At 32.5% G+C, this 23,038-nt stretch overlaps 6 protein-coding genes across 6 annotated transcripts; 3 read left to right on the forward strand and 3 right to left on the reverse strand.

Annotated features, from left to right (window-relative positions):
• Window positions 1-389: 389 nt before the first annotated feature.
• On the reverse strand, window positions 390-11,006 carry LOC128667604 (uncharacterized protein DDB_G0288805-like). Its single transcript, XM_053738421.1, has 4 exons — window positions 6,136-11,006; window positions 5,794-6,034; window positions 5,250-5,336; window positions 390-5,155 (listed from the first exon to the last, which is right to left on the reverse strand). Exons 2-4 carry the CDS (start codon window positions 6,032-6,034, stop codon window positions 3,882-3,884), a joined length of 1,602 nt encoding a protein of 533 aa, XP_053594396.1. The 5' UTR covers window positions 6,136-11,006; the 3' UTR covers window positions 390-3,881.
• Window positions 11,007-13,995: 2,989 nt separating this feature from the next.
• Window positions 13,996-15,225, forward strand: LOC103571331 (hypothetical protein). Its single transcript, NM_001414877.1, has 2 exons — window positions 13,996-14,230; window positions 14,417-15,225. Exons 1-2 carry the CDS (start codon window positions 13,996-13,998, stop codon window positions 14,458-14,460), a joined length of 279 nt encoding a protein of 92 aa, NP_001401806.1. The 3' UTR covers window positions 14,461-15,225.
• A 554-nt stretch (window positions 15,226-15,779) lies between these two features.
• On the reverse strand, window positions 15,780-16,106 carry LOC103571332 (hypothetical protein). The gene has a single exon (NM_001414875.1). It carries the CDS (start codon window positions 16,104-16,106, stop codon window positions 15,780-15,782), a length of 327 nt encoding a protein of 108 aa, NP_001401804.1.
• Window positions 16,107-18,323: 2,217 nt separating this feature from the next.
• Window positions 18,324-19,421, forward strand: LOC103571333 (hypothetical protein). The gene has a single exon (NM_001414876.1). It carries the CDS (start codon window positions 18,494-18,496, stop codon window positions 18,881-18,883), a length of 390 nt encoding a protein of 129 aa, NP_001401805.1. The 5' UTR covers window positions 18,324-18,493; the 3' UTR covers window positions 18,884-19,421.
• A 643-nt stretch (window positions 19,422-20,064) lies between these two features.
• Window positions 20,065-22,332, reverse strand: LOC103571339 (hypothetical protein). The gene is made up of 3 exons (XM_008549466.3): window positions 20,612-22,332; window positions 20,353-20,523; window positions 20,065-20,273 (listed from the first exon to the last, which is right to left on the reverse strand). The coding sequence occupies exons 1-3, from the start codon at window positions 20,839-20,841 to the stop codon at window positions 20,198-20,200; spliced, it is 477 nt and encodes a 158-aa protein (XP_008547688.1). The 5' UTR covers window positions 20,842-22,332; the 3' UTR covers window positions 20,065-20,197.
• An 89-nt stretch (window positions 22,333-22,421) lies between these two features.
• LOC103571338 (NF-kappa-B inhibitor cactus) lies at window positions 22,422-22,965 on the forward strand. Its single transcript, NM_001414879.1, has one exon. It carries the CDS (start codon window positions 22,422-22,424, stop codon window positions 22,944-22,946), a length of 525 nt encoding a protein of 174 aa, NP_001401808.1. The 3' UTR covers window positions 22,947-22,965.
• Window positions 22,966-23,038: the final 73 nt, after the last annotated feature.

The raw sequence follows: 23,038 nt of genomic DNA on the forward strand, positions 1-23,038 counted from the left end.
ATTTCAGTAGTGACCGTTCGCGCCACTTCTTAATATTTTGGTGATCGCTAGAGCCATACATTGACTGCGCGGCCATCACTGTCGCTATACCACTCGGAGCTGTTGTTTCGGTTTCGAAGACTTGGTTGAAAGTGGTTTACTACGAGTTCGCTTACTACGTCGTGGAGTGGGTCCCATTTTTAGTGGTTTGTAGTTATTGACTCATAAAAGCAAGGGCTCTTGTGCGTTTCTTTATTTTATTTTTGTTCTGGACCAATCCACCTGAAAAAAAAATTTCGTAGTTTTATAAAAACTATCAAAAAATATATATTCTGACATTGCGTTCTGGAAAAAGTTTATAATCGACCCGCTAGAGTAGGTACTGAAATATCCATATGTTGTCATAACAAAATAGAATGATAAACGAGTATGACGTCTTTCGTATAAATATAGATGCGAAACACCCGAACGGTGCCTTAATTCCCTACTCAACTACAATGTTCTTGCATACCGGTGTCGTATAAAATGATAACTCTTATGAAGTCTAAAGAAAATTGCTCATTTAATCCAAAAACAAATGTTATATTTTAAGATGCATTGAATTCGTCCCATTTTCAAGGCTACGAGCTCTATATGGTTTTTGTCGTAGGGAAAGCTCATAAACTTTGCCAACGAAAGGCTCGAAATTCCAGAAATAAGAGAGAATGCATGGTAGTACACGGATACTTTTCCTACTTTCTTGACAAAAATAAAGGGAATTTAAAGTTAGGAGATGTAAGAGTTATAGAAGTTCCACTGTAAACACTTATTTTAAGACAAAAGGGCTACAATTTAAGGAAAAAATCAAGATACTTACCTCTACACAAACAACAGTAGTTGAATTGATGATGCACAGTTCACAGTTGTAAATACTCAGAATTCATTTTAATTAGTTTCTGAAACCAACGCCAACGTTCGACGCCGTGCCCGACAAAGAATTCAGTCAACATACAGTAGACTGTTCAAGATTGTTTTTTTGTGAAGTGGGTGGGCGTGTAAGGGCAACAAAATATCTCGCTCTGTCTCATTTACGGATGACTCAATAACTACACGGAGAAAAAAATATAGTAATTTTTACTAAAAAATATGGGTAAAAATTACTATATTTAGATTGTAATGTTGAACCGCTATTGAAAATATAGGAAATATTATTAATCACATTAGTATATTTTACTTATCGTGGTTAGTAATTTTTACAATACGGATAAAGGAATATTTACTATACTGCTTAGTAAAATATACATCTCAAATATGAAATAGTATAAAACCTCATTAGTAATAATTGTAAGTCGTTTAGTAATTTTTAAAGTACGAATATTGGAATATTTACTATACTGCTTAGTAAAATATACATCCCAAATATGGAATAGTACAAAACCTGCTTAGGAATAATTGTAAATCGTTTAGTAATCTTTAAAGTACGAATATTGGAATATTTACTATACTGATTAGTAAAATATACATCCCAAATATGGAATAGTACAAAACCTGCTTAGGAATAATTGTAAATCGTTTAGTAATTTTTAAAGTACGAATATTGGAATATTTACTATACTGTTTAGTAAAATATACATCCCAAATATGGAATAGTACAAAACCTGCTTAGGAATAATTGTAAATCGTTTAGTAATTTTTAAAGTACGAATATTGGAATATTTACTATACTGTTTAGTAAAATATACATCCCAAATATGGAATAGTACAAAACCTGCTTAGGAATAATTGTAAATCGTTTAGTAATTTTTAAAGTACGAATATTGGAATATTTACTATACTGTTTAGTAAAATATACATCCCAAATATGGAATAGTACAAAACCTGCTTAGGAATAATTGCAATTAATAATTACAATAAGCTTCCGTAATTTGAAAAGTAAGAATTAAAATTAACTGATTGTAAAAAATAATATATTTATACGAATTATTAATAAATACATAATGCATTTTTTTATCTTAATACATGAATCTTTTCATACTTATAAACAAATATATATATGTGACTATTATAAAGATTTATAAACAATTACATTTTTAAAGTATAATTAATTAATTTGAAATCATTGATTCGAGCATAGTTGACTGTACACTAGTTGACAATTTAGTGTTAACTAGATTTATAACTATTTATCTAATTTAAAAATTATTCATCATAAAAAATTCAGTGAGTCTATAAAGGATAAATAAATGATTCAATTTGCTATTATTGTTATAACAAAACATTTAATTTAAAAAGTTATTGTCATAGTACAATATGTTGTGTATTTGTAGGAAAAGACATTAATTATGATTATATATAATAATATAATAAATATTAAAAAGTAAATAATAATAACTTATATTATATATAAACCAAATTTATATTAAATATAAACCAAAGAAGCGTCTATAACCGGCAGTTCCATTTTCACTTTTCTTAATCACAAGCTTATGCATATATATTTCACCTTCACTCAAATAATCACTATACAATTTTATAGGTTATGCTTCCTGAAGACAGGTTAACAGTACACACTATTCCAAAGCCGTTTGGGCAGTACTGAGTGGAGCGCACGCCGGGTTACAACGATATGGTTTCAACCTAGTACAAAATTACTAAACGTTTAGTAATTTTTGTATACTATGTACTTAGTAGTATTTCTTATGCGCATAATAAAATTCATAATACACGTAGTAAATTTTATTTCATGAATAGCAAAACTTATATTCCGTTCAATAATTTATCAAATCTCAGAAATGTAATATTTACTATATTGCTTTGTAAAATATACTTTCCGTTGTATTGTATTTATTAAAAATTAATGTAATAAAATTTACAACTCTGTTTAAAAAAAATTCAATCATGATAGTAAAAAATCTATTACGTATAGGAATTTTTAAAATCTGCATATTGTAATAATTACTGAACTGTAAATTTTACTAAACGTTTTGAAATAATTACAAAATGTAATGTATTTATTCATTTCTGTTAGTAAATTTTACTAAAATATTGTAATTATTACTATATTTTCGAGACTCGTTTTCTCCGTGTACTAACGAAAAAGCAACAGTGTATTATACAAACGTAATGAAAATTGGAACTTGCTATTTATGAAAAACATATAGTTTAATAAATTACTCATCAACAATCAAGAATTTTCTATTGTAATAGTAATTATTAAATGATGCGCACAAATAAATATTCTATACATACAGCAATGAGAATCTATCGGAATTTTTAAGCAGGAAAACAAATAAAACAGGATGAGCCAAAGAGGGCTGTATGGGGCTCAAAATTTCGCCGTCGTTTTAACCTCACCATAGTAAATGAAGAACAAAGCTATAAATGATTTTATTTTCAATTGACTCTGCACAACCTCAGCAAAGTTAGTGGTTCGAGGTGTGGTGAGAGCCAAAATTTCGAGTCGGGTGTACTTTTGACATACAGGCACACATGCGATGGTAGAGTTGGTTACAAATACTAATGTAAAGGCAATAAATATGCTCACTAAATAATAATTTGATTTTCTACTACTAGATGTTTTGTCCAAGCAATTAGTTCGACCGGTATTGGGAATGATATACATCAGTATTCTTAACTAGTTGTTGACAGTTAAGCGGAATGGCGACTGTTGATAAATTCCTCTTAAGAATAATTTGATTTATTTCGATTATTAATTAGTGGTTGGAGTAAAATGAGGAGGAAAAAAACATAGGGTATTATGATTCTTATTTCCACATATAATATTATAAACGTATACTTAATCACTAGGCGGAAAAATCTTATCAAATTACGCTAATGAATTCTTGAAAATATTTAAATCAACTAATACTAATTACCCGTAAGCTTTTCTAACAATAATACATTGAAATAATCTATGAATGTATTTATTTATTACATTTGAATCTAATTTCTTGCATTTTATTACGTATACTGTTTAAAATAGACTGGTTGTCTATTTTAGGCCACTTATTGGCTTGGGCATACTGTTCAACGTAAGTCAATAAAACAGTTCTTGCGTTTTCATCCAATCCAGGCCTTACATGTGTTCCATCGATATCGAATGCCTTAGCTCTAACGCCAGTTAAGGAACATGTATACAACGCACTTTCTGTAAAAATTTCTATTAACAATAATCGTGCTAGTGTTTTAGAATTTTTCGCGAATCTTTTACAATTCATAAGTCTGACAGCATTGATATACACGCCTGTATGTTCCATAAGTTCAACAAGCCCTGGTGCGTACTCACGATACCTTAAAGTCCATTTTGAGTCATTTTTATCATATTCAGGTGGTAAAGTAAGTTTGCGAGATTGAAATCGTTTTCTTTTCACATAATCATCATCATCATTATCATCATCCTCATCATTATCAGCAACATTATCATATTCCTGTTCGTTCCTTTCAGCCTCTCTTCTTTTAATAATCCCTATTTCAGCTTGTGTTCTTTTTGCCACTTGTCTTTTTCTTTCAATTTCTTTCTCTTCACGTCCTTTCTCTTCTACCACCGGAGCTACCATATCTTTTATTGTAGTATTAATAAGATCACAACTTCCGCTACCATAGCAATTTTTTACCTTATTCATTAATTTTTCTAAAGCCGTACAGTTTTGAAAAAATGCATCGCTGATATGATCGAGGAATGATAAGCCTTCTTCAAAAAAGATGTCATTGGCGTTTTTTACCAGACCTGGTTTGCTAGTATCTGAAATTGGTTCGCTAATTATTAAAGGATTCAATGATTCGTTTATTGATTGCGGGTCATCATGATTCACTAGTGATTCATTTGCTTCAATGCCTTCTAGACTATTATTATTTCCAACTGAATCAACATTGTTTGATTCCTCATTATTATTTTCTTGTCTAACGGTAATTTCATACGCATAATTTTCCCAATTCGATATTAGCTGTTTGTCATTTAATGATTCAAATGAGGCATTCGTCTGTTTTATGACCTCATTCGCAGAGTTAACAGTCTCGACTCCGTTAGTTTGTTTTTTATGAGTTTCTATTTCTGTACCGATCACCGCTAGCTGTTCTGATACGCGTTCTATGGTATAGTTTGACGGAGCTTCAGATATTTGAGGTTTATTTACACTTAGATTTGACTGATTTCGCTTGGACCTTCGTAAGCTCTTTATTATCTTGGACGGTCCATTGCCTGGAATAAACATTGCCATGAATTTCAAAGAATACATAAAAAAAAAAAACAGAACAATTTATACAAGAGTTCTGTCATAAAACGAAAAACTAGCCATTATTGACCGGTCCTGAACAGCTTTGCTTGTTAATTAATTTTTCATTGAGTGTTTTGATGTATTTTTCTGCGTCTTCGTAAGAATCTGTGAGAACAAAAACAAAAAATAATCACATACTTTAAAAATCAAACGCTTTAATTTCAAATATATTAACATTTTAATGTAAATATTATTCAATTCCAAAATGACGTTCGATATTAAACCACAGCTACTTTCAATTCCCTTCAATTCAATCTAATACGCATGTCTCATATCTCGCTTGGTATATACGCGCAGAGTACACACGATCATCAATTAATTTTATTGTTACGGAAAAACATCCGCACATGACACATTTATTAAAGATAACGAGTGATAACTGAAACGGACGACACTATTAGAAATGACTATTTTAAACCAGAGTGTTGTTTTTTATTTTATATATCATTCTTTGACTTTTTGCTCACTTTAAAACTTATAATAATTTTTTTACAAAAGTCTGTTTCAAAACATTATTTTAAATGGAAATCATAACACACTTGAATCTTAGAAATTTACTTACCAGTGCCATATTTAACTTCAGCCACATAAATTGACCAACCATCTGAGAAAACCTCACCATCTTTAACACGTTTTTTTGTTATTGATAAATTTTCAACGGGAAATTTAGCAACAACTGCTTGATCCGCTATTTCACGTAACTGAATCCAAGAATGCGGTATGCAAACGTATCGATCGACGTCACTGTATGGCGGATCCGCAAATTCCACCACATAATATCGGTAAGCCATCTTAATATCCATCTAAAAATAAAAGAAACGTTACATTAGTTAAAGTTATTCGAATAGACACATACATACAAATGACTTGCGTAACCGCATATTAAATGTTGAATAAATGTCACCTTTAGGTATAATGAGCAGAATCAAACTGATTGTCGAATGGATACCATTAAAGTATTACTTTTATTGCGCTTACTATAAAATCCTCTGAACGAATCAGAATAGAGCCCGCTATTATAATTAAAACCAAAACACGTTTTACAACGACGACGCCAAAGGGCCTACTGATCGTTAGATATGGCGCGTTGGCTTATATACTGACCTTTTTTATCGCAAATGTATTTTGCGTACACACAATACTTATCTGCGTCTACTCATTCATTTATTTGAACTTATGTAACCTCTTAGTTTTGAAACCACAAGATTCATTACGCGTAAATGCCACGTGAATAAACTTTTGGGTTACGGGGAAGTCTCGTCAACATTCTTCATAATTCTTTCTTCATTAGTGCAATTAAAGTATGGAATGCCTTGCCTGAACACTGTACATCACAACCGACGTTTTTGGATTTTAGAAAGTCATGTTATGAACATTTTATATTTGATTTATAAACTATTGATTGTTTTGTTGATGGTTGTGTATATCGTATATCGTATTAATTATATTGTATTAATTATAGTTAACTATTATATGTAAACTTTTTGTATCATTATATAGCATTTATTAAACTGTACTATTTTGCATTTGTAAATGGATGGCCGCAAGGAGTTATTACTCCATGGCCAATGAACAATAAATAACAATAATAATAAATAATAATGAATTATGAGGAATTTTAACTGAGTCACATCATGGGGAAAACGTATTGTAAAACAAAGTAAATAAACACAAATGTTATTACATGTTCACACTCTTTATTATTAATTGCATAATACAAAGTAGCAGGAAGGTTTTTATTTATTTATATTTCTAAAAATAAATCAATTTATAACTAAGACATGTACATTATTTACAACAATACTCTAAATGAACAAGCAACATTTGCAGGATCTGAAATAGTTATACAAACAGCCGTAATGTAATATAAAAAACTATTTTTCATTCATCATAAATCGGCTAGCAAGGAAACAAAAAGATAAATGAGAAATTTTCTTAAAACAAATACACAGACAAACCGAAAAAATAATAGGGACAGCTCAGACCGAGATTCGAACCCGGATCCCTCCGGTGTCGCGCCGAGTGCTCTCCTACTTAAGGGTATATGTATGCACACTTTTGACTCTACCCATATTTCCTATTTAATATTCAAACAGTCATGAGTTCTTGTTAGAGAACTAAACAAACTTAGATTGAATATATCAGTGGTGCGTAAGCAAAAATTACTCGATTTTATCAACTTATTGACAAACTTTATTGCATCAGTCTATAAAGCGAATTAATTAAACAAGTTTAGTTTTTCTATAGTCTAAGATCTTAACAATAAAATATTTAACACAAGAAACAATACATTACTTGTAATAACCTTTCATAACCATCATTATCAATGCAAGTGCACTCAAGAGCTCTTGATAAATTTTCAATTCTGATGATTGTACTTCACCAAGTGTCGATTGTGGTGATTCCGTTTGTAAAGAATGTAAATTTAAATAATTTTGCATGGTTCTTTGATAGTGAACATTATATTCATTGCACATTGAAATAATCGCCTTGAAAAGCACTTCTAAGAGGTTTTTCGAGATTTTGTAAGAAATTACTATGACTTTGAGGATACCTCGACTAGCGGTGCTTGCCAACAAGAAATTTTCAAAAACGACTATTTATGAGAAATAAAACTTGTAGTGACGATTACTGTAAATGTATGAAATTAATATAGTGCAAACTCGCTGAGTGGATTTTTTTATGCATCATATTCATGCCTCGATGGCCGGCATTGTGTTTCAGAACTTTGTTCAGTATTTTTGTTCCTAATTGCGAAAGCTGATAAACTTTCTACTGTATAATGTATTTTGCTAATGTTCAATGTCTCTGTAGTAATGATATTATGCAGGATGCTTAGGCAGAGTATTCGACAAAATACTTGAAGCAGAAGACGTAAAATCTTATTCAAAAATAGGATTTGAAGTTTTTAATGCAGAATTGTAATTGACAAATATTTAACTGTATTTAATTATGTAGCACATAAACTTTTAGATCCGTGTTCGTTTACAACGCGTAACAAATCGATATCATCGAATTCAAACCAAAAAATTGAACAAATGAGTTTTTAACTTTTTTTTGTTATAATAGCTTATTTATTAGTTACAGAATAAGGAGGGGGTACATATTTATATATATATATATATATATATATATATATATATATATACACATATATATATGTATATTCCCCTATACTGTAACTAATAAAAGAAATTAATATTTTTAAAAAACGATTTTGTTTCATTTCTCGCATTGAATTCAATATTGTGATTCATTTGCCAAGTTACTATCGCTCTATCTCACGTGACTAATACTGCAATACAATAATTTATATCATAGACACTACGTAATAAAACACGTATATTTATTAGTTGATGATGGTGTAGAAGTCAAAATTCTTCGATTGAAGTAAATCAATTCAAATTACTCAATTCACATAGTAGCGTAGCTAGATCTTGCATTCAATCTTGATCTATCCAGAAATTTCCAACAATTTTCAAGGAAATACTATACTAAGTAGTAAATCTATTAGCTTTTTGAATGATGAACGAAAATAGTGAATAAATTTCTGTTATATAATTTTGAAGTGATGATGTCATCCGGTGATGAAAATCATAAAAATAATATAGGCGGAACCAACTTCTTTGGTATTCCCCAACAGGTATCATGTCGAAATTTTCGACCTAGAGTGTGTTCCTGGTGGGGGTTTTAACGATAGTATGGAGTTTTTCATAGAAACTGCGCTTTTGCGTACTAGTAGTGATCTCCAAACTGAAATTTTCTCATTTAGCGAATCTTATTACAAACGTAAATTGAATCACTACAACAACTACACATTTAATAACAATGATTTTTGGCACTTATTTATTACTTAGCTCGTTATTTTATTACGTCAGATAAAAAACCTACGCTTGCAATAAAACCGCTGATAATAAAAATATTTAACGTCTTTTTCTCGTTCCTACTGTATAAATAAATGCAATTTGTCAAGCAGTTTTATATTTTATTATAATTTATCATCTCTTTGTGTTAATATATTTTAATTCAATTTTTGTAAACTAATAAAACTCATCAACACTCCCAATTTAACTCATCAACACTCCAATAAAAATCTAAAGTTACTAAGGAAAATCAGTTTGTATTATTCTTTTCGTTGCAAAAATAATATTTATGACATGTAAACAGCCCGCCAGTTCAATATTTTGATGAAATCGTTATTTCACTGCGGGTTTGTGTCAGAATTTTAGAAAATTGTTATAACAGGGCTTAAACGGATTATCGTAGATCTTACCGAAGTGCAATTCTTTCGTAAATAAGTTCTTCATCACAACAAAATGAGGCAAGATTCATAGAACAAATATTTATCTCATGATTATTATCGCACTTATATTTATGACATGTACATGCCTATCTGAATTAAGCTCACTATTAATCATTTATTTACAAAAATTTCAAACCATCAGTGTTTGTTTTTGTGACGTTTGTTTTCGATACAGTCATAGAAGCGACCTCGGAAATCTGGTTTTTTCTTAAAGTCAAGGTGATCTACTGCTAAAAATAAAAGATAAAAGAATGTGATAATAAACCATCAGCAAAATTTGAAAACACGCATGCATTGTAATGTGGCTTTGTTCCAAAAGCTTTTATCAACCGCAAATGTTATTTTTCAACTAACAAGTACATTCTCGACATTTAACAAGCCTCTTTATGCGATGTTTTGAAATTATGAGTCATTACTTTTAATGAAACTTGGCGTATTTTCAGAACAACTGGCTAGAGGTCAAGTGGCTAATATTTTGTATTTTGGTCTCAAAACAAAATTGCTGATTAAAATATTAGATTAGTATTTTATGTAAATGTGAATTTTATTGAAATATATGCTAACATTTTTGTTTTATTCATTTTTGATCTGATCTTAGAGTAATTTTTGCAGAAAGTTCCATGTTAACTGCTTCAAACGATCAGGATATCAGTTGACGTTCATATAACTCCAAAAAATCTTAGTCCACTTCTACAGTCTTCCCATAGAAAGTTCGGGACAGTGCAGCCAGATCGTGGATGAAAAGTTCCCCTTCCTTCGCACCATTTTAGCATCACTCACAGCTTAAACGGTGCTTGGGAAGAGGAACTTTTCGTCCGCGATCTGGCTGCACTGGTTCGGGACATTGCCCTACCACATTTATTCTTCCCTTACCACAATATTTGACTTTACGCGAGCGCAGAATATATTTTTCGGAATATTACAATAAAGGGGTAAGGAATGATGGAGGGAAAAATCCCAAGCTTCTTCCGGGACGACTATAAGTCAACTAAGTAATTAATAAAACGTATCAAATTATTATCATAATAAAACAATAATGTTACAATTAACTAACATGATTACAGTAGATGTTTTTATTTTTAGTCTACTTATCTCCGGCATTAGAAAGGTTATCTCTCTGTAATTGAAATTTAGTTTAATTAGTTGCCACAGAGATAACATAAGCAAAATATTGTTAACGTACATGAGAATATCATTCGATAACAAGTTGTTTGTTGGACATAAATGTAATAAAGCTGTTAACATAAATGAGATTTACTTTTATGTTCTGGCGACAATGAATTTTTGTACCAGTATCAAGAGTCAATTCATAAATTTCGTTTCTTGAGTAATCTCCCATAAAATACGATGTTTTCTTTCATCGTGCGCTGCGATCGTGCCAATAAACTGTCGACATTCACTACCGAATTCAAAATATTTCGTTGACATGCAGGTGTTGAAACTAGAAACTTATGCTGCGAAAAAAAATTTGCCTGATTTTTTCGGGGCCTGGCAAATGGGTTTCGCTAATATGTCAAGAGGTATCTTCACAATCGTCGATGCTAGTCTTGTTTTAATTAGAACGTAGTAAGTTTTGAGCTAATCAATTACGTGACCAAGTGTGCGATAAGACACTTATAATGATGGCTGTGTAGCGTAGGTCTTATTATTCAATTCTGTGGAGCTGTCAAACAAATAGAGTTTTTGTTTGTAGATTTACAAAGGAATTCGACTATCAGTGACTAAAATATGATTAATGATGGCAGTGAGATATGAAATAGTTGAATTAAAATTTAAAAAAAATATACAGAAAGTTTGTACATGACCAGAGTAAAAATAAAAGAAACCGTATTTTGAATAATTTATGTGTTATTATTCTGGGAGTTTCTAAACGGGCGTTAAGAAATAATTAATGAGTTTTAAAAAACAAACGATTAATCAACACATACTTTAATGCATATTTTTTATACCTGCGTACATCAGAGATAAATAAATCAGTGTCATAAAGTAAAAAAATATATTTGTGATTCAGACTGCGTCGTAACGCAGTTATCTTGTGTTAAGTCACTATCTTAGCGTGAAAATCACGGGACCATTGTACATAAGAACTTAAAACAACAGACAATAGTTGGACATAATAATCTTAGCCATGTAGCCATTAGGATAAATACATTAATATAGATAACGGTACTTAATACGATCCATTACTGAACAGTAGACAAAATAGTAATAGATATATTATAGTTAAAACTCTATTAACCCTTTAGCATTGATCCTTAAAACCCTACGCCATATTTAAGCGGGTCATTGTGGAACTAAAATTGACACGTAGTATTCGCTTTAGGTGCATTTTATAGAATAAGAAGCATTTTTTTCTTTCAATATTCAACTTAGTTATGTGAAGAGTCCTAACTATGACACTGATACTGTACACAAAGTAAGGTGAGAATAGAGACGTTCTGAGCACACAAGCACTAAAGGGTTAATTGGTATTTGTTCCATAAAAAAGTAGTCGACTTAAAATAACAATTAGAAAAATACATCGAAATTAGGGCTAACAAGGTTTAAAATCTGTTCTAGTTCATTGTGACAAACAATAATTTTAACATTCATGGATTATTTACGTCAATCACCATACGTTTGGAACACAATAGGCATTGCATAGCATTGTTACAAGCGACATCAATCAAGGAAAATGTCCGAGATGAGGAAAAAAACAATAAAGCTGGAGTACTTACATTATAAAACATGAATCTTTTGTATTACCACCATAGGAATTACTTGTATATTTGCATAGTAGTTATTGTAAACTTGGTTTAAGAACTTGATTTTCTATTAATTTACATATTTGTATTTGCAAGATTTTCGGTCTTCGCACTTATTTGGTTTTAGTGTTAGATTTCGCACCTTTATCACTGTTGCCTTGTGTCGATGAAAAATTCGACGGGTTTTGATTCGATGCCGAGTTCGATGACGAATTTGCAGATTGTGAACCAGACTGGGTATTGGTTTTCCAAATTGTTGATTTAGGGCCAACTGGTGGTGAATCAATACGCGCCATTTCAAGAATTTTCTAAAAAAAATTAAAAGTATCAGAGCTAATTCTTTCTCACTATCTTATACTAGGAACTTTTACTTACATGAAGAACAGTCAACGGGTTTATTCTGACTGAACATTAGAATTTGAACTGCCTAATAAAAAAGGTTTTATAATTAATATTTTGTATTTTATAAGTTTTACGAGCAAATAATCTCTGAGATAAATAACTAAGTTCACGAAAGTCGTAAAATTCTGACATCTGTTTTACGACTGTAGATAAATACTTTATTAAACTATTCTGATATGTACAACGTAATTATAGAGCTCATATTTAGGAAGAATCTAGGCCAAAAGGGAAATAATTATGGTCTTAAATATTAGGTTATTCATAAGAACTCACCATCATGGTGGTAATGGGTCTTTTGATTAGTTTCATATGAGCAGATGCTAGTGCGATCCGATAAAAACATAGGCTGGCTACGATTACTACACGACTTCAGTGTTAATGTTCCTTATTAACTAAATACTAAATAAGGAGGGGCTCCCCTTTTCTTAGAGTATCCAAGCCAGGACTCGAACCCTGGCCTACGGATCGTCACACATCCAAATCTGCCACTAGTGTTGGCTCTTAATGTTTCAAAGTTGAATGTAGCAAAACAAGCCTTTTCTAGCAAAAAGTCTTTTCATTTAGCCAAAGGTTGGTTCTTACCATGTGTCCAAATTTATGTGATGTCCAATTCAAGGGATGTGCATCATGGAACGGTCACCAAATTGAAATCTAGTCGTGTTGCTATTGGCTTATATCAGTCTGTGGTCTTCAATTGGCTGAAGTTGGATGTCACATAAATACTTTCTCTATTGATTGGCGACGCCTCGAAATCACAAAAATATCATCTGATTAAAGATCATGGATTTCTAGGTCTAGTTTCCCTTCATTGCCTAAGTATCAGCGTTATAAAAAGTAAGGTCTGGTTGAGCCTGTCTTCCGGACGGCAAATCAGACAATTGCCATCACGTGATCATCGATACCAAGCTTTTGTTATTACTTCTAATACAAATACATTTAGAAATATTATATGATAACAATGACCTTTGACACGTACCTTATAAAATTGGGTTAGGCAAGCTAATTGACGGAATTCCGGATCGTGGCAACAACAAATTTCATTTCTGTCTGTATTAACACTAACTTTATATTGAAATGTAACTTATTTATTAAAACCAGTGATTTTCCGGTTCGTGCGTCAATGCAACGCATTAAAATTACGAGAGTGCTCTAACGTTAATTCTAGGGTTGTCAGCAAAAGAAGTCCGTTATTTTCGTTGGTTTAGTCTTCGTGAGCTTCATTTTACTAGACAACGTAAGTAATTTATAATACATTTGATAACTATGACGTTTATTGTGTTAACTGTTGGTTGTTATTGCATTTTTTTTGCAGAACATGAAATCAATGAAAGGACAATACTGTGTTGTGAAATTCCTAGAAATGCTTTTCTTGGACACAGAAGAATATCAAGTGGTGCCAGCTACATGGATCGCACCAGGTGTAAATGAGCATCAAGTTTCAGTAAAATTCCCGTTGATGAACAAAACAAAACTTTTGAACGTGGTTGAAAATAGGCAACCAGCCGGTGAAAAGTGGCTTTCATTTCCAGCAACAACTGAATTCATAACGGGTACGTAACATTTCAACTTATTATTACTAGGATTCTGTTATTGAATATCAAACTAAACCTAACGGTCGTTTTGAAAAAACGACTTTCTACTTTGTTTACCTGAATTCAGCTATTCCATAAAGCAAAATATTGAAATAAGGCACAGAAAATCCTAAACATGCAATGTAACTTCGTTTTTCGTTACAGACAATTTCGATCACGCGATGCTTTATTTAGATTTACTTCAATAGAAGATTCAGCTGGATAATAAGAAGGAATAAATCGTCTCGAAGAAACGTTAATTGGGAATAAATAACGATCGCCCCTTCAAGCAAAGATTGAATCCACAGAAAATGAAAGCTGATTTTCTAAATTTATCGACATGTTTACTATTACAGTTTGATTTGTACTGTTGTTGTTTTATTTCATTGGATAGTCTAGTATGAGTCATTTCAAACGCGGTCAATAACCATTTGATAAGATAGAGTTAATTGATCTATTAGAGCCATTAAAATTTTTATTGCGCAAATAAAATAGTCCAGACATCAATTGCCACGATATTTGGGTCACACTAAAAATAATATCTTTATCTTATGAATGACTAGTGCGCATTAGTTGTTATTTGCTCTAATTTTGAGTAAATTCCGCACTATACCTTGATACTACTTTACCCTAACCCCACTTTTCCATTTCTCTACTCGTCTAGCTGACCATACAAATTGGCTACCTTACTACTTTGTCTCCCATTTACTTACGATGGTTCGATCAGTATTGATGGAAAGGTCCTCATAAAATCCAGCTGATATAGTTGGTCACTTTTCTACAAACCTCCCTCGAGATTATGCGGCTCTCTTGTTCCCGAGCCAAGTTTCGAATCCAAGCTCGCAGAGTGACAAACTCACGTCCTGTTGACTCACCCACTTTTCAGACATCGCAGTCTAACACTATGTTTGATGTTCAAAATTAGGACTAATTCTATCAAATTATTGTCTTCTAGTTTCATATTTGATTAAAGTGGAAATAAAATACAAAGTATCGAAAATAATTTATTAACGTATAATAATACAAAGAAGTAATTTTTCACAGCAACAGTATGATCTGGAACAAAAGAAAATCGCTTAATTCTCAATAATAATAAAAACTGCATTAGATTTTTTTATATCTCCAGTTTACGACCCAATCAAAACTATTTCCAGTGAAAAACATCTGCATTCATTCTGAGTGTATTTCAGAATCTATATTTTATAGGGATCGTAAAAGACATTTTTAATAGTTTAAGCTGTACTAAAAACTATTTTCAGCGCGTGCTCGTAAACATTATTTTTAGAAGAATCTTGTAAGAAAAACTAACCACACTTTTAATGATGTACACTCATATTTCTTCGTCATAATTTACGGTTATGTTTCTTATTAATTGGAATAGATTAGATATCTGAGTCCTACATACCAGTTCTGTAGAAATCAAATAGTTGAACACAATGTATACGATAAAAGATCTACCTCAATATTGTAAGTGTGAGATCATCGCAAAGGTCAGTTGGGTAGTAAAATATATATATAGTTTACCGGTTTATCTTGAGCTTCTTCCATTTTTAAGTGAAGAAACTTCTACAGCTTCAAAGTATTCAATTCTCATTGGATGATACCTGGTTGTATTTATGACAATACTTCTGTCCTCCAATTTTCTAAACCATAAAACTTTGTTGTGTTCCATTGATTCTGCAGTAACACTATTTATGGAAACGATGATGCCCTCAGATGTATTATGCCTTCTGCAGGACTCGCTGATTTCTTTTTGCAAAATTAATCTTGCCACGGACGATGGGTAATTTTTCCATTCGATGGGCACGTAACACTCACATTCGATGAAACAATACTTGTACCTTAATGTAGACATTTTAATTCAAGAAAAACACCACCGAGACACTCGAAATGCTAATGCACAATAACTATCAACTTCTCAGAGATCACGTTTATATACATGTATTTCGATAAATATTTATTTTAAATAATAATAAATAAGATACCCATTGCATCAGACGCAGCCGAATACTAATTGCGTCTGAACGATAAGGACAACACGATTTTCCGAGTAGTCTAAAAGCACTGATGGAAATACATTACCGACTTCACACATTTAAAATAACATTTCGTCCGGAAGGGAACAGCATGTTTTTCCTGTTAGTTGTAACAAAACTCTTGTTGTTCTAAAGCCTATAAATAGATGATAAACTTGTTTTGACTACCGAGTTTACTAATGCGTGTGGATGAACGAAATAATTCATTATTTATGTCGAGGAGTGAATGTTGGAATTGATAAAAGTGTTTATTCAATAAGAGCATGATTATCCTGTTTACACGGATAACCATTTGGTCTGCCGATTGACGTAAGCTTGCAACTGAAACTTAACGCTAACATTTCTGCAACTCGTTGGTGTACGCATCAGTTGATAGCAATAAATAGGGCGGATAAGAAGTTGCCTACAACTTGATTGTAGCCAATTTCCTGGTAAAGTTGGCATTTTGTAATCAACAGTTACCAAGGCTGAGGTTGTCGTCGTTGATCCCAACTAATGGACATTAGCTTTCTGATCAGAAAGTCTCTGACTATTGGAGTACTATGATGCACTTTTATAGTTATCATTGATTATCTCCAATATACTTAAGTTAACTTGGTCCAATTTATCTAGTATTATTGAATTGTGATTGCATTCAAATGACGACATAATTAAGAATTCAAGCTTCTCTTATACGACATTGACTGGAAAATATAATAGCTTTTCTGATTGTGTATGGACCATGTTTTTTACTAACCAATAGTTAGAAAAGCTATTAGACTTCCAGATAAAAAGATGACTAAGTCATCTTGTAGGCATTCTTTGTTCATAATTTGCGTGTTATTCGAATTCATAATCAGTTTCATAAACATAGAATTAAATTGAACAATTAAACTGAGTTCATTGCAATGATACTCTGACATTGAAAATGACAAACAAATGCATGAGTAGTTCTAGGTGACTGAACTGGATCATTATAAAAAGCAACACGTGTTTAAAAATAGAAGAAAACGAAATCACTCATCGGACGCTACAGTCGTTTTTTTGTATTTTTCAAATATTCCCGAGTTTCCATATGAAAAATGTGCTACAAGTTCGGGTGTGTAGTGCCCCGTGAATGGGAAAGTTTTCCCATGTTTGCTGTGAAAATTATTTTATACGCCGAACTCTTTGAGCACTGGCGGAGTTACGGCAGACTTGACAGTGCAGTGATTATCATAGGAAATGTGGTAGCTATTTCGGAAGCTTTATTTCCATTTCTGTGGTTACGTAGAGTTGGCGATACGAATCTTTTACCAAACTCAGAGTATAGCTTTGTTTATATTGACTGTTTTTACTGAATGATGTATTCAATTATAAGTGTGTTAAAAAATTAACATCGTTGTTTTATTTGTTTCGCACACCTCAAGCGCGAAGCACTTAGGGCACTCCATAGCTAGTTTTCTTGAGTAACTTATAATATTATGTAATTTTCATTATTGTTTACTGGTTTCTTAAAGGTGCGCATATCAAAAAAACGACTATTGTAGTCATAGATGCTAATTGAAATTTTCGACCTGACGATCGCCCCTAGTACGAGCCAGAACAGTTTGTTCGAAGATTCCATACATTACTTGTTAAAGCCTACTAGGCATAGTCGTCAGGCAGAAAATTTCGTGTTATCTACGAGTGAGTTATCACTGTCAGAATTATTTATCCTTGGGATATTACGCCTTAGGCTTTATTGACTCACTTGTAGAAACCGCAAACAGAATCATATCATCCAGACATACGAAACTTATCAACCGTCTGATTGGTGAAAAACAAACAGAGATATCAGATATTTTTCTGATTGTAAATAGATAGCGTTGCCAAAAAAACGTCCCTAATTACTGTTTAGTCCATCAAAATATTTACTCTAAAGTCGTACATGCACCTAAATATAGGAGTATGTTAAAAATATTATTTACGAGCGAAAAATTCAAGCGGTATTTTGTTCCATTGTAGTTAATATATTTCGTGTTTTTATCGCTCACGGACGTGGTCTCGAGCCACCATTTTTGTGTTATTATCCTTGTATGGTGCGGCAATAAAAACGTACTCGGTCATAAAAATAACCAAGTGAGTATGCCTTTAAGATAGTTTTCAAATCGTAATTTCTAATCAAAAATGAATGAATAATTACCGGAAGTAATAGTTGTCCTTCACTAAACTGTCACTTTATATTTCAGATTCGAGACTTTTGATCATGGTTCTTAATCTAATCATACCACAAGAGTGGAACATACTGCCCTGCGCGACGCTGCAGGTGGAACTGCTCCGTATCATCAGAGCAAAGAAAAAAAGTGACTTGACATCAGCCGGAGTTGTGGGCTATTACAATGACGTAGTTGCAGAATCAATGGATTTCTTCGATTGTTTGTGGTTCCGGAAGCTTGAAGATACTAGTAAAGAACCCGACTTTCATCGTTACTCGTTGATGATAGTGCCAATGGTTCCATCATCTGCAGCAGATTCGGATGACTCAAGCAGCTGCTCAGAGTGTGATTCCGATGCATTGCTATCTGACGATGGACCCTGTTCTACTTGTGATGAGTGTCACGACTCAGATAGGTATGAACTGTCATCAGATTGTTAGTAAACTGTAGGAGAGTAAAGTCTCAAGTAAATTCTAGTGTTTAAAGTAATTTAAGCTAGTGATTTAGATGTAATTGCGTGTAATCTAATGTAAACAGTGAAATTCGTGGTTATTTAACTCCGTGAGCCATATTCGTGTGAGAGCATTAGTGTCGAGAACATGTCACATTATTTGTTGGTACCCCGTGAGTGGAAAGTGATTCTAAAGATGAAAGTGAAACGACAGCTAAGGTATATAATTATGCAACATCACGAGGAATGTGCAATATCTGACGAACCGGTTGTGTGTTATAATAATGTGTGCGCAAGAGCAGAGAAATTCGGATGCTACATTTAGTTTAAAAAGACAAGTGATATCAGTAAAAAGCCGGAACTGAAGGAATACATTAAACTTACATTGGAAATAGAAGAAAAACCCTTGATATTTAGTCAAGAAGACATTATGTTATTATTAGAAATAGATAAGTAAATAGCTTACCTTTGAATTGTGTTGTTTTATTTTATAAACAAATACTGATATATTATAGGTTACATGAATTCCAGCAATACTAATGGACAAGCATAGCCTTGCGGACATCATTTAGGCAATTGGGTATTTGCGTGACTAGGTGATTTGAACACTAAAGTAACAAACAATGAGGTAATATCAGGTGTTAATTAATGAGCCTGATAACTATTCTAAGCTTGACATGTCATATAAAACGGCAGTGCCAAGTTGTCACGAGTTTGGTAGAAATAAAAGACAACTCAAAAAATGTTCAACACTTTTTCTTTTTTTTTTTTTTTTTTGCTTACATTTTAAACACACAATAACCTAGATTAGAGATCCGAAAAATGACATAAAAACAGTATAATAGTTGACCTAATTTACTTGTCTGTAGCGACTGTTGAGCCTAATCAATTATATTATGTGACATAATATCGCGGTGAGCGCCAAAAGCAGCATGACATCATTTCATTGTTCAACTGCTATCTGTTATAAAATCAAACAAGATAATTTAAATAATGTCCAAAAAGTAAAATCATTTACACTAACAAAGTGGTGCAAAAGAGGTAAATTATGTAATACTTTTGTTATCGTTTGGATCACCCATAAAATATAGTTGAACAATGTTTTATATAAATAATCAGGTATAAAAAACTCACTTAATTCCAGGAATCAGCTAGCGAATTCCGCGCTTATTCAATGTTTTTCTGCGCAAGCCGCCAATGTGCTTCCGCTGATAAGTCCTGCTGAATAATTACATTATGTTACTGATACGTCTTCCAAACTTCTACCCACGTTGTTATGAACTAGATATGATCCGTTAGAAACTTACTGTTTAGTACTTCCGAGCAATCGTCGACGAAGTATGCTATTGTTGCTACCCTTACTGGACATTGCGCTCCAACTGAAATCATAATATTGAATTTTAAACATCCACTTTGGCTAAACACTATTTCAGCTTCAATACTTACAGAAAATCTTACCAGGATTTTGGAGAAGGCTGATGCGACACTTTAGCAACGTCCGGTAAGGCACGCGTCGTGTTATTTGGCCATGTCTCACAGCCCGAATTTCTTCCGCTGTTTATTTCTATCTTAATAGTTTCTTCATCTTTAGGTACTTTTACATTGTAGACATTAGCATCAACAGTTTCTCTGGAATCAAAAACAAGCAAAGCACGCTCTTAACTACCTAAATTTGACTCAAACCATTAGATTATTAAAACAAATTTAAAGTACTTACTCTTGAGATACTTTCTCGAAAATGTAATAAAATCCAGTAGTATCAGTGCGACGAGTTAATCTGGTTGGTACATCGTTTATCTGTAGAATGGGACTCACATAGTTAAAATGTTCAATTATTCTCTCTGTTAAGGCCAGCAATAATATTTCTATGCGAAAAGGCCATTCATTGGGTACCCAAACGAAGGTGCCCAATTTTTCGTATACAATAGCTGTATAATGTTCTTCCATTCTATCTAGACCAGTTCACTACATTAAAAGCACAACAAATTGTCTATCTTGGCTCAACTTTATGCCTTTTATAAGTTTCCGTCTTGTGACGTCGTACAAATAAACATCACATGTATAGATATTTTTAGAGCCAATTTGTTCATGTGTGACTGAAACGTAAGATAGTCGCTATCGTTTCTATCGCCCAGATTAGATATTAATTATCTCAAAATTTGAAAATCGGTTTATGGTCATGTAATAATAAAGATCAGCAATAAAATCCAAATCTTCATTTATTAATCTAGAATGTTAGATTTTTTTACATCATTAACATGTTTATTTTCTTATTTACGACCAACTAGATTTTAAATGTGACTTTCAATTTAATAGAGGGCCTATAAAAAAACAGGATAGATAAGAAGATTAAATGGTGGCCTTGCTATAAGTCTTCAAATAAGCTGCGTAGATACCGCGAACAACAATACTCTTATCAAACCAATGACGTTAATTGATACCAATGCCAAGCTGATCAATTGAATGCCTATGAAATAGTTGAAAGTCCATTTAGCTCCATCAAAACATTTGCCAGCTTCTAGCGGTCCCAAATAGCTTTTATCAATGTTTACGATCTACTAATGCTAAAAAGTAAGTAAAATTAGCGCTTGCAAACCGAAATAACATGGTAAAACCCTACTGCAACCAACTTGACGTACGTAGAAGCATAAACTAGGATTTTCTGATTGATTTATGTGACAAAAAAGATAAACAATCCATTATACGTTGAATGTTTCACGCGAAAACAGAATGATCCGTAGCCTTGAATCCAAGGCTAAAAAGGTAAATGATCGCGGATCAAAACATCGCAGAGCTCAACAATGTTTACGATACCAAATTACGCATGCGCAAAAACGTGTTTAGAAATAGACAGAAAGGCAAGTATATTGTTGTTTGTTGAGTGAGATCAGTGATATATCAAGAATTTTTTATTCATACAGAAATGAATCATCAAAAAAATCTATTATCAGCTGTCTATTCATGACCTACCGCAATAGATCGTTATTATCGTTTACTGCTTAGAATGTTATAAATAGTTTTGAGCGTTATGATAACCTGAAAGACGAGTATCCGTTATCTTATTTGTTTCAACCTTGGCACAGTAAGGGCTTCAATGAATCTAGTAAACAAGCCTATGATAGAGAACGTAACAATATTATGTAATGTCTGATAAACAAACCTAATTAGGTATGTTTGTGTATACTAGATTATATTTTGCTCCCGGATGAACAGAGCGTTTTTTAGGATAATAAAAGAAACAGGTTTTGGTATAATGGTTAGTGAGTCATTGTGATATTACCTAAAACGCATATAGCTATCTTTGTGTATGAATCTGTACACGTTTTTAGCCACATGATCTCAGTGTGTTTATAATTGTAGAAACGTGAAAAATAAATACAGATGTTGGAATGAGGGTTCTAAAGTTTTCCACCTTCGTGAACCGATTGGTATTTCAATTATTCATCCAGTAACATTTGGTATTTTTTGAGAGGAAGCCGCTTTTCTTCACGCTCCGTTGTCTTGTGCAAGGGTACGACCGAATCGTAATGGAGAGGCAGTGTAGTACTAAAAGTCAATCTTGGTGTGTAAGAACAGCCGAAGATGAAGAAAACAATTTTATGATGATTTGCCGTAAGGGTAACGTTTATGAGCTAATGGAATTGGCACCATTCATTAGCGTTGATGGACATCTGCTGCATAAATACGACCATCGTGGGAGACAGTGTATTCACATGGTGGCATTGTACGACAGAAAAAATGCTATTATGAAAATAGAAATACTTGTAAACATGGGTGCAGACATTAATGCAAGGGAACGAAATACTGGTAATTCATTACTTCATATTGCTGTGAAGACAAAAAATTACGAATTGGCTGAGTGGCTGTGCCGAGAGCCAACCGTTAATCTAGGAGCTATTAATTATGAGCATCATACTGCTTACCACATGGCCTACTACCTTCATGATGAGAAGATGAAGGAGCTTTTGATAACCAACAGAGCTGTCTGTGACAATCCTGAAGGCATCAAAATGTCTGAAGATGATATTAGTGACTTTTCTAGTGACAATTAACGGATTCTTGTTTACAGTGTTTTAACCAATCTTTAACCTTGAATTGGCTATAAGCAACTAACAAAACAAAGAATGTAACCGATAAGATTATT

Source organism: Microplitis demolitor, chromosome 4 (assembly GCF_026212275.2).
Source record: "Microplitis demolitor isolate Queensland-Clemson2020A chromosome 4, iyMicDemo2.1a, whole genome shotgun sequence".
NCBI lineage: Eukaryota > Metazoa > Arthropoda > Insecta > Hymenoptera > Braconidae > Microplitis > Microplitis demolitor.

Bases quoted from the DNA above. Each gene is read 5' to 3' on its own strand.
- LOC103571339 (XM_008549466.3), bottom strand. From the start codon at position 20,841: ATGGAAGAACATTATACAGCTATTGTATACGAAAAATTGGGCACCTTC. The intron at 20,524-20,611 runs GTAAGTACTTTA...TTTTGATTCCAG, and splicing joins TTCGAGAAAGTATCTCAAGA to AGAAACTGTTGATGCTAATG. The intron at 20,274-20,352 runs GTAAGATTTTCT...TTATGATTTCAG, and splicing joins CAGCCTTCTCCAAAATCCTG to TTGGAGCGCAATGTCCAGTA.
- LOC103571338 (NM_001414879.1), top strand. From the start codon at position 22,422: ATGGAGAGGCAGTGTAGTACTAAAAGTCAATCTTGGTGTGTAAGAACA.
- LOC103571332 (NM_001414875.1), bottom strand. From the start codon at position 16,106: ATGTCTACATTAAGGTACAAGTATTGTTTCATCGAATGTGAGTGTTAC.
- LOC128667604 (XM_053738421.1), bottom strand. From the start codon at position 6,034: ATGGATATTAAGATGGCTTACCGATATTATGTGGTGGAATTTGCGGAT. The intron at 5,337-5,793 runs GTAAGTAAATTT...TTGTTCTCACAG, and splicing joins TGAAGTTAAATATGGCACTG to ATTCTTACGAAGACGCAGAA. The intron at 5,156-5,249 runs GCTAGTTTTTCG...TGTTTATTCCAG, and splicing joins TTCAGGACCGGTCAATAATG to GCAATGGACCGTCCAAGATA.
- LOC103571331 (NM_001414877.1), top strand. From the start codon at position 13,996: ATGAAATCAATGAAAGGACAATACTGTGTTGTGAAATTCCTAGAAATG. The intron at 14,231-14,416 runs GTACGTAACATT...TTTTCGTTACAG, and splicing joins AACAACTGAATTCATAACGG to ACAATTTCGATCACGCGATG.
- LOC103571333 (NM_001414876.1), top strand. From the start codon at position 18,494: ATGGTTCTTAATCTAATCATACCACAAGAGTGGAACATACTGCCCTGC.